This window comes from Bison bison, unplaced genomic scaffold (genome assembly GCF_000754665.1).
Source record: "Bison bison bison isolate TAMUID 2011002044 unplaced genomic scaffold, Bison_UMD1.0 scf7180017864373, whole genome shotgun sequence".
Classification (NCBI taxonomy): Eukaryota; Metazoa; Chordata; class Mammalia; order Artiodactyla; family Bovidae; genus Bison; species Bison bison.
In genome coordinates, this window is record NW_011494945.1 from 6,378,949 (window position 1) to 6,390,657 (window position 11,709).

General features: G+C 39.5%; 1 protein-coding gene across 1 annotated transcript in view; it reads right to left on the bottom strand.

Annotated features, from left to right (window-relative positions):
• LOC105000705 (transmembrane protein FLJ37396) overlaps positions 1-11,709 on the bottom strand; it is a 128,475-nt gene that overhangs the window by 34,239 nt on the left and 82,527 nt on the right. Inside the window, exons 16-19 of the mRNA XM_010856693.1 lie at positions 11,353-11,480; positions 5,209-5,409; positions 4,375-4,496; positions 2,703-2,931 (exon numbers count right to left, since the gene is read on the bottom strand). Of these exons, the coding sequence (XP_010854995.1) occupies positions 2,703-2,931; positions 4,375-4,496; positions 5,209-5,409; positions 11,353-11,480 (680 nt within the window). The remainder of the gene's footprint in view (positions 1-2,702; positions 2,932-4,374; positions 4,497-5,208; positions 5,410-11,352; positions 11,481-11,709) is intronic.

The following is an 11,709-nucleotide window of genomic DNA, read 5'->3' on the forward strand; positions in this document are numbered from 1 at the left end:
AGGTTTATAATAGCCAGGACATGGAAGCAACCTAGATGTCCATCAGCAGATGAATGGATAAGAAAGCAGTGGTACATATACACAATGGAGTATTACTCAGCCATTAAAAAGAATTCATCTGAATCAGTTCTAATGAGATGGATGAAACTGGAGCCTATTATACAGAGTGAAGTAAGCCAGAAAGAAAACACCAATACAGTATACTAACACATATATATGGAATTTAGAAAGATGGTAACAATAACCCTGTATACGAGATAGCAAAAGAGACACTGATGTATAGAACAGTCTTTTAGACTCTGTGGGCGAGGGAGAGGGTGGGATGATTTGGGAGAATGGCATTGAAATACGTATAATATCATATATGGAACGAGTTGCCAGTCCAGGTTCAATGCACGATACTGGATGCTTGGGGCTGGTGCACTGGGACGACCCAGAGGGATGGGATGGGGAGGGAGGAGGGAGGAGGGTTCAGGATGGGGAACACATGTATACCTGTGGTGGATTCATTTCGATATTTGGCAAAACCAATACAATATTGTAAAGTTTAAAAATAAAATAAAATTTAAAAAAAAAAATAAATAAAACTGTGTGGCATCAATGAGAGATTAAGTAGGTAGCCCAGATTATTCACTACAATTTTTAAGAGAACTAAAAATACATTTTAAAAATCTGGTATCAATTGCTGCTGTTTTAGTCATTAAATCGCGTCTGAGTCTTTGCAACCCCACGGACTATAGTGCACAAGGCTCCCCTCTCCATGGGATTTCCCAAGCAAGAATACTGAAATGGGTTGCCATTTCCTTCTCAGGGGATCTTCCCGATCCAGGGATCAAACCTGGGTCTCCTGCATTGGCAGGCAGATTCTTTACTATTGAGCCACCAGGGAAACCCTGGTACCATAATACAGTGTGAAAATAATCCTCAATAAATGGTAGTAGGCTACATGGGTAATAATGTGGGGAAAAATTCTGTTATGAGCCATATTTTACACCACATACTCACTCATACACACATACACACACATGCACACACACTCCAGGTGGAATACTAAAAGGAGTTAAATATTTTTGAAATAAAGTAAAAACCTTAAGAAGTTAGACGTTAGAATAAAGGAAGACAAATATGAAACATCTGGAGGAAGTTTGGCTTTCTGGATTTAGGATAGAAGAAATCACAAAGGAAACGATAAACAGATTTGACTATATGAAAATAAGTTTCTGTTAAAAAAAATTTTTTTTTTTGTTAAAAATTTAAAAGACAAATTGGGGAAAATAGTTGCAGAAAATATTATGGACAAACGATTAAAGTTTTTTTAAGAAGCGCTCGTGTAAGTGGATAGGAATGATATTAGGATTCCAAGAGAACAATAAACTAAGGGGAAGAATAGAAAATTCATAAAAAATACAGCTAGTATCATGACATTTGGAAGAATATTTAATCTCAACAAAAAGCAAGGAAAGAAAATTAACAGTGTAATGCCACCTTTATATATTATATGCATATATTAGCACAGACATTATATGCTTACACCTAACACTGTAGAGTATTGCAGAACTGGTACCCTTAGACACTATTGGTGGTATTACAGTTTGGCATGACTTTTCTGGAAAGTGATCTGCCAACATGTATCCAAAGACTTAAATTTTGTTTCAGTAAATCCAATTCCAAGAATCTATCCAAAGGAATTGATTCAAAATATGGTAAAATCTGTAAGCATAGAGATGTATCTTATGGAATTTTTAATAATAATAAAACATTGGAAATTACTTGAATGCCCATCGATAGGGAAATGGTTGGATAAATTATCACTCACTGCTTAAAGGAATTTTGTGGTCATAAAGGTTAAGTATAAAGACTATTAGCAACATGGAAGAATATATAATATGATGCAACTGAGAAAAATAGGAGATAGTCTATGAAGGATATGATTAGAAAGAACTATGTAAAATACGTATATAAAGAACACTTGAATTCAGAAAAATAATGATTACAAATGCATTTGATGGTTATATTTAGGGTAATTTTCTGTTTTCCTCTTTTGCTAAAACTCTGAATTCTATTTTTTGATCAACTTAAAATTAATTTAAAAGAAAATAAACTTTTGTTTGAACTGGAGAAGATAGGAGGCTGAGATAGACCTGTGGAACAGATATTTTTGGCAGCTGAAGCCTGGACATTTCCTTTATCTTATAGCAAGTACCCACAGAGAGTAAGGTCAAATTAGAAACCCAGGTCTCCTGTATTGCAGGTGGATTCTTTACCAACTGAGCTATCCAGGAAACCCAAGTTAATGGCAGGGCTGAACTTAGTCCTGATCACTGACTCCTCACTCAGTGCTGTCTCTCCTCTACCAGATTTTAGCTCAGGACAAAACAGTACATTTTAGGAAGAGTCTTAGAAAGAAAAAAAATTAATTAAAAAATATATATTGCTAAACTATAACGATCCAGAAAACACTTTCCCCCTACTTGAGTACATTTCCCTTTAAATGATAACTGTAGCAGCACCCTGATAAACTGGAAACATTGACCAAAATGAACAAAAAAAGCCATAAAAATGTTGGCAAGCCCTAGGACTATGATCTATCTCTGGCCAAACAGGAGGGGAATAGAGCCAAACAAAAACAAAGCTAAGTAGTAACATCTGGGAGGAAACATTCTCTTTGCCAAGGACCCACCTAACCCCTTCAGAGAACCTACATCTTTCTGGAGCTGTGCACTGTACCAGGACTCGGGCTTGGCTGGGGTGAGCCACACATCCAGGGCCAGCTGTAGCACACGTCTCTCCAGCAGGGTGAGGGCACTGGCTGATGTGGGCCTGCAAGTGTGGCGGGCCTCCCTGAGGAGGTGCTCGAGGGCGCTGGGGATACAGGAAGCCAGGCCCAGGGAAGGGTGGAACTCCAGCAGATAAATGTTTTTCAAAGCCGAGCTTAATGAAAAGAAACAATTAATGACAAATTTTACACGATGAAGAACTTAATCTGTTTCCAGATCTTATATTTTTCAAGACCAATAAAACACTCTTACAATTCAGGGTATTATAAAAAACTGGAAGCTCAACAGGGCCTTAGAGGCTGTCCAGGGAGCCCATCAGGTTACACAACATGCTTTTTGCTTTAATGTGAACTTTTTTTAAGACATAGTTTACTCTAAAAGCCAGTAAGAATAAGATTCATTGTATGTCACATCGTTATGCTGTACACCTTAAATTTATATATGCGTGGGTGCTAAGCTGCTTCAGTTGTGTCCGACTCTTAGCAACTCTATGGACTGTAGCCCACTATGGGATTCTCCAGGCAAGAATAATGGAGTGAGTTGCCATGCTTTCCTCCAGGATCTTCCTGACTCAGGGACCGAACATGTATCTCTTATGTCTCCTGCTTTGGCAAGTAGGTTCTTTACCACGATTGCCACCTGGCAAGCTCAAATTTATACAGTGCTGTATGCCAATTGTATCTCAACAAAATAGAAAAAAAAAAATCTAAAATCGTATATGGAAAACCTGTCAACATTTCATTAGCCAAATATTTGAGAACAAGATGACTTCAAAGTGTCTAAATATTAAATAAATACCTTCCATGATTATTTCTATTTTTCACCTGATTCTTTATCCCTTTTTCTTCCCAAAATGATAATGAAGACGGTTTTTAAGTTCTGTATACAACTACTGGAATTATTCATGTTCACCATAAAAATGTTGTATTTTATAAATGAATGAGGGCAGAAACAATAAAACACTTGTCTGTGGGTTATTCCTTTGGAAATAAAGGATATAGTATCAGTCAAGTCAAGGGCCTTTCTGTACCTACATAGAAGTAAAGCTGCAGACCAGCTTGGAGCTTGTCACCAGCTTCTCGGTTCCTCTGTACCCTCAAAGTCTGGAAAGGCATGGTGAGGGTGAATCACACTACATATCAAGGAGGTGACCTTATGTACTCTCTCTGGGTGATGTCAGGAAATTCAATCTACTACTTAAAGGGGTGGGGTGGGGGGGTCACAAGATAAGTCTGCAGAAACCTTTCTGCTGACACTTGCTAGAAAACATCCATGTTTCATATATGTTGACTTGTATGGCACCTCTAATAAATCCTTTGACAGCATTCTAAGAGCAACTGGGTTTTTTAGGACTTCTCATGGGAATGAAGATTCTGCACCCAGGGGTATAAGTGTAAATTCTGGCCTCCTGTTCCTTATTTGCAAAGTGAATCAATATTGAGTTCACAAAGGAATCCCTCTTCTATGCCTTTTATATTTACTTCTCTCATCACCAAATACTCGAGTGGTGCTTTGTAGAACAGTAGTGTACTTAACAGCATACCCTTAAATTATCCAGAAATTAAATGTAAAATGTCTGAAGACAACACTAACTTACCAGCTATTGTTGATGGAAATGAGTTGTTTGCAAATTATGTTAAGGGGAAGTCCAAATGTATTGCTAGCATCTGGATGGCCTTTTTGCCAAAGCCTCTGGACATACTCACGCTGACACTCTATCTAGAAATGTCACATAAAAGTTAAAATTAGAAAAGTTAAACTTTCCCATGGATGTGAGTTATGAGCCTTGGCATGAGAAGAACAGAACATCAGCCCTTTGTGTATCTTCATTATTTGACTAAATTTCACCCAGACATGAGTTTTAGGGATTCCCTCACACAGAGACATGGTTGTTTTTTAGTCTGAGGCAAGGATCGGTCAGGAAAAGCAAAGGCAACCAGCTTTAGGCAATCTTAAGAGGCACAAGAAAACTTCTTTCTGTAAAATAATTGACTACAAGGAAAAAGTTCTAAGCAGGCCTAAGGAACTGTATTAGCTTTTCCCTGGAAATCATAGACTGTGACCATTTCCTGTAGTGTTCTAGAAATAGTTGCAACCTTTTGAAAAACAAATATAATTTTACACATTTAATGTCTTACAAAGGGGTAGGCTTAGTCCTTTCACAATAGATAAACTGTGATTGAATGAAAATAGGTTGTCAATTCTTTGTGGATCATTAAATGTAATTAGGATTGGAAACCTCCCTTTAAGACTGTAGATATGCTTGGAATTCAACAATGCAAATAAGCTTACAAATAAACATTGTGTGCATGCTGTCCTAGGAAACCCAGATTCTGAATTGGTACTGAAAGGAAAATACAGTTTTCAGTTTTGACCTGTGTTTTCCATCCTCTTCCCACATGGAATCTTAAAAAAAACCAAATATACTCACGTGCTGGTTGAGGATGCCCCTCACCAGCTGCAGGTGAAGCCTCAGGCAGGTGCATTCCTCTCGGTAGGCCTTAATGAAGTAAGGATGACTGAAGTCAAACCTTGGGCACCTGTGCATGATGTCTGTGATCACTTGTGCTAAGGCAAATCTCTCCTCTGGGTCCAATGCATGCTGGTAGGCTTCAAAGTAACTGTCAAGAAGCTGTAAATAAGGTTTATAGTCAGGGGACAGGGCCCAGCAAAGGAAGAGAGGTGAGCTCCCAACCATTTCCATGCTTTGGAAAGCCCCCCACCATCAATAGGAGAGAGACAGCTCTGCACCTCTGGGTATTGGCCCGGGGTGGGCAGCCGCAGCACCAGTGCAGCACACACCAAGTTAGGGAGGGCGAGGGAAAAAGCACTCATTGCACCTCTGTCCCCGCTTCCTCTGCTCTCTACACATAAAAGGGGAGTAATATCATGAATAATACAACATCTAATAATTATAAGTTCCAATGAGACAGTGCATTCGGTGTCACTTCATCAAATACATTTATCTTCAACACCTTTCCCCACAGACCCACTCTCTTCCCCCTATTTTATTCTATTACCAAAGGTAGGCAAGTAGCCTCCACCCCTCTTCTATATCAGCCCCATTTATGACACCTTCTCTTTAATAGCTTGCCTATTTAAGTGTCACATATGTAGAAATGGTGGGGGAGGGGTTAGAATGGCAAGTGGAGGATGCAAGTCCCCTCTAAATATAAAGGCATTTATTCCAGATCAGACTCCACTCGGAAGGGCCTATGTACAGAACTCTTAAGAGCATCCGAGAAGCTTCTGTTTTACTGGAGTTCACAAGTCTTTTCTAAAAACTGAAAAAGGCTTCCCCACACTAACTGTTGAAGAAACTCAGAAAGATATGCTCTTTCTTTTATTTTTACATTTGTTTATGTACTTAGGGAATTTCTGTTCTGCGTGTAAATTTTACGTGCGTATAATTAGTCATAGTGCTGGAGAAGGCAATGGCACCCCACTCCAGTACTCTTGCCTGGAAAATCCCATGGACGGAGGAGCCTGGTAGGCTGCAGTCCATGAAGTTGCTAAGAGTCGGGCACGACAGAGCGACTTCACTTTCACTTTTCACTTTCATGCATTGGAGAAAGAAATGGCAACCCACTCTAGTGTTCTTGCCTGGAGAATCCCAGGGATGGGGGAGCCTGGTGGGCTGACGTCTATGGGGTTGCACAGAGTCAGACACGACTGAAGCAACTTAGCAGCAGCAGCAGCAGTCATAGTGCTAATCAGAAAAAGCTCCTCAGAGTTCACTGGACTGCAATCTCAAACAGATACCTAAGAGCTGATATGCAAGTAGTTCTGAATAATGTAGTTACTCTTTTGGGGTTGTTTTAAAACTTTCATAGGCCTTAGACACACTTACTTTTGGAAACCCTGTCCCATACTATATCAAATATATTAAAACTCATATCCTAATCAATTTTTTTTGTAAAAATGTTAAATGATATTTACAATTTTGCTTTTCAAATTGTTTGGCTATGAGCAATACATTTCATTAATGATGACTGATTTCTGGGTAGTATGTACTTGAGGATTTTTATGAAGTGAGAAAATCTGATCTATAAATTATTTTCACATGTAATGAGATGTTTCTAAGTACTCAAAGTTTTCACATTTTATGGACACGTCATTTAAGCATTTATTGGTATCTATTTTGTATTTTCCTTTTCATATATCCATGTAATGCATATTTTCTTTCTCTCAGATAGCACATATATCCAATGGTCTCTGAAAAGCCTTTAGATCCTAAACACTGAGTCTATATCACCTGATGGACAAAATCAACTCTGGCTGAAAGCTTCTGAACTTCTGCTCCCACTGGCCTCACAATGCAATGGATTCTTTTCCTCTGCCCATATAATCCAACATCATCCCTAGAGTTTCAGCTCAACATGCCCCTCCTCAGTCTTCTCTTACCAACTCCTCTAATGCAGGCTTCATGTTTCTGAAAGGCCTCAGCTCCTAGGGTGGCTGTAGCACCAAAGACACAGGTGTGCCCCGTGAGTTCATTTAGTTGACAGCAAGGAATGGATTGTTGAGTCTGCAATTTTTGCTAACCTGATAGCCAAGCACACTTTGAGATGCATTAAAGCATTTTTTGTTTCCTTGGGTAGTGGTCTTCCTGGTGGTTTGAGGCCTGGGAGCCAGCCCATTTGTTAACTAACTAAGGAATTTCCTAAAAGGAGATAAAGAGCACCTTTCATTGTGTAGAGTCCATAGCTAGGAATGAAAGACCAGAAAGAACTGAGAGGGTGTAAGCACTGCTTGAATATAGATGGCAATAGCTCAGGAGGAAGTAAAGGAACCCAAGTGGCAGTAAAAGCCAGGAGTGTCTCCATCTTGCAATAATAACTCCTGAGGCTCCCAAGAAGGCAAACACTTGAGAATCAATAGAAGCCTAGGAATCAAATACTGCCTTAGCAATAGATGTCCAGTGTCTGAAGGCTATTCAATGCTAAGGCTCAAGGAGGGAGAGCCTGGGGCACTTTATTTAGCAACCAGTTTCGCAGGATGCACTTTGGGAAACACTGGTCCACGGGAACTTGGGTCAACCTTAGTATACAAAGGATAACACCAGAAGAAGCTAAAAGCTTAGGACACAGAGTGTGCTCCACAAGTTAAAAATTCACACACCTCAGAGCGTGAAATGAAGAAAGGTGCAGATCCCTTTTCTTTAAGTGAGCTTCAGGGAAAATGAAGCCAGCAGAGTGATCTAAATGACCTTATTCCATCCACAGAGCTCTCTACTTTAGAGTAGCATTCAGTTATTAAATAGCAGACGACAAAGCAGGAACAAAGGAGTGATGGGGTAAGAAGGCTGTCACTCAATAGCCTAGGAGAAGATTAAGAAAGAAACAGTAACTTCCCTAAATCATTCTCAATGAATTTAAACCTTTTTGGCTGGACCAGGGCAATCCCAGGAGCTGGTTTATAGAATTTGTATTGCTGTGACCTGCTTTTGTACAATGAGCCCTATTGTTTGGTTATTTGGCAGGGGAAGATTGTGGGGAGGGTTCTTGCTACTGATTCCAATCTGGTGATACCAGGTTGCAGAGGCAGGTGCTAAATTGCCATTATCACTTTGTTGTTGGTAGAATTACCAGGTTTAACAAATAAAAATACAGGTCATCTAATTAAATTTGAATTGCTGATAAACAACCAATACTTTTTTTTAGTATGTCACAAATATTCTCATATTTTACCTGGCACCCCCAGTTGTTGAGAAGAAAAATTCAGCTCTTTTTAAATTGACAAGCCTTTTTTCAAGCTTTGCCCTCCACCTTGAAAAGCTCTCAAAGATGGCCCTTTGCATAATTTTATTATGAATTCTTTCTCATCAGGGGTAGGGCCGTGATCTTTACACCTCACAGGTTCTATTTATTATCTGTTTGCTAACTGGCTCATTTCCATTTGAACTCTGGACTGGCATTTGTCTAAGAAGTCTTCCTAGCCTGTCAAATGTCACCTGTGTATGTCAAGGGCCAACTTGCAGGCAAAATAATGTGTGGTGCACACTGATGGTAGGCATCAAATATTGGAGAAAATAGAAAAGAGCCAGAATGAATAATCTCAAACCATACTGTGTTTATAGACATTTTTTTTTAACCTAAGCCTCTTTTTATTTCTTGGATTTATAAAAACTTTTAAAAATAGTACTTTAGGTCAAATGAAAGCGTAAAAGAGAAAATCAGTAACAGACACATCTTGTCACAGAATTTTCTGCCCCCACCCCTCCCTTTTCTTAGTGCTCTAAACACTAATTCAAATTATCCTGAAAATGTGTCCTCTGGTGGCTATGGAGAGAATTAGCAGTTGGTATAAATGTCACTTAGGAACTGGCACAGCTGATGCCTGGCTTCTGAGTCTCTTAATCCACCTAAACTCATACCAGCCCTATTTTTATAAGCAGTTTATATAATATGGTTACTTGAAGGATTTAAGGCAACCTAATGTGTTTGAGCAATTTTTAACATTAGTGATTCCAATATAGTTAACAATCAAAAACAGCTGAAGACACTTAGCAGTAGAATCAGTACTGGGGGAAATCAATTGTATTCTAGATAAAAGTCTGGTTTATCAATTAAAATTTTGGCAATTTTTGGAATTTGGCAATTTTGACAATTTCTGGAATTCCAGAAATTGATTTGGAAGGCTACATTTTCCAGGTTTTGGCATAGATAAATCAGTTTCTATAGGGAACTTATTTTCAGGGTAGAAAGGAGAGAGATTATTTTCAATGGTTGTTTTAAGTTAAAATATTTTCATGTACCATAGAAGAAACTAGTAGACACCCCTGGTAACTTAGCACAGAATGAACACTAGGCCAAAGTGAGGAGAAATTGGTTTGTTTCTTTATTACTCTCTGCCTTTCTGTTCTTCGCTACCATCGAGTCCTCCATAGGAGGCCTAGAAGAACTGAAAACAGAGGTGGGGAAAGCACATAAAAGGGGTACTGCCTACAACTCACGTCTAGACCAATAAACATGTCGAGTTTGAGGATTTTGTATTACTTACACTTAATGCAGCCTCTCCAGTTTCTATACTATGAGGCTAAATCTCCCATTTCCTCAGTTGATCACAGTGAGCTTCTAATTGACAGATCAAGTGTCCAGATGCACACTCTAGAGGTCAGTTGTCTTTGGAAAGAGGAACAATTTTCAAAGCTACGGCTTGCACCCTGTAAGTCTAGCCAGTTGTTTTCCAAAACTGGATGATCTACATCTCCATGAGTAACAGACCAGAGGGTAGATGAAATGGTAAAACCCTCTACTAGAAAAACAATTCAAAGAAAACATTTCCCCGTCCACATCCTCTTACCATATCACACTGCCCCGTGACCTGGTTTCCACCTCTGCGGCTCTTTGAGAGAGTCCTACAAAGCTAACAATGACTGCCTGATGGCTAACCCCACTGTCTGGTTGTTAGGACTCACGTTTCTTCATGTTTCAGCTGTTCTCTACACAGATAATCATCCTCTCCTAATTAAGATTCTTTTCTTTCTGTGGGCTTTCCTAATGTTATCTTTTTCTTTTTGCTGCAGTCTCTTTGGCTACTCCTTGTTCCTCTCATGGACTCTTGTCCCATGACCTTCCCCTTAAATGTAAATGTTCCCAGGGACCCGTTTCAGACATCTCTTTTACTACTCATTTTGATACATTACTATGGTTTGACTTCCACCTTTATATCTCAGCTCATACCTGCTCCTGAACTTCAAACCTATAGCTCTCATAAAACATTCATGCATATATGCTAAGTTGCTTTAGTTGTGTCCAACTCTGTGACCCTATGGGCTGTAGCCTGCCAGGCTCCTCTGTTCATGAGATTCTCTAGGCAAGAATACTGGAGTGGGTTGCCATGCCTTCTCCTCCAGGGGATCTCCCGATCCAGGGATCGAACCCATGTCTCTCAGGTCTCCTGCATTAGCAGACAGATTTTTTTACCACTAGTGCCACCTGGGAAGACATTCACACCTGGGTTTTAGCAAACTCTCCTCACATGCCTTGTGTCCTAGACTCAAAAAAATGTTCCCCTCTAAAGAGGCCCCTCTTCTTTCATTCTGTTTCAGTTGACAGCCTCTTCCCTGAGCCTGAGGAAGTCATTTTAATTCCACCCTCATTCTCTCATGCCAACATCTAGTCTTCAAATCCTGTCATTTCCATTTCTGGAAATCCTTGCCCAACTGCTCTCACCCACCCACATGTGGCCTACCCTTCTAAAGACCATAATAAGGTCTGTCGGTTTGTCTGCATTTGGCAAAGTGAGGCCTGTCCCTGACAGCACAATGAACATGAATGGAATCATCACACATTCTCACTAAAAGCATACACGTCATTAAAGGGCCTAAATTATACAGCCCTCTAACAAATTTCCCTTAAGCTGAAGCCATATCCTTCACATTTTGTTTTTTGTAACAAAGAACCACAGTAAAGAACATAAAATTGATTATATACTTACAACTAGCTAAGATTTTTAAAATACTTATTCACTTCATTGGGAGTTGCCCTAAAAGACCCATGGGGTTTAAAAAAATATATTGGGTTTTATAAGAATGTTTTTAATAGGTGTTTTGTTTTCTAGGCAAAAATACCTGGCGCTTGCTTTCTAGAAGAGTTGCTTCCCAAGTCCACATGTCATACAGCACAGCAAATCTGTCCATACCTGCATGGGTCCATCCCCAGTCCTGGTCAATATGTGACTTGCTGCCCTCTTTGTGACCTGGGAGAGAAAAGGACGAAAATGATTAGAGACAGGCCTCACTACAGAGGTATTCTTAGTAGAAATGGAGCCCTCAGATTGTCAGCTCCCTCTCAGGAATGAAAACACTAAATGGATAACTGGGATTCCTAAGAATCGGCTAAAGAGACATGGGCAAGACTAGGTAGGTCTTAAATTCATTGCTGACTTCTAGATCAACAGAGGTTTTTGTTTTTACTTTTAGTTTTAA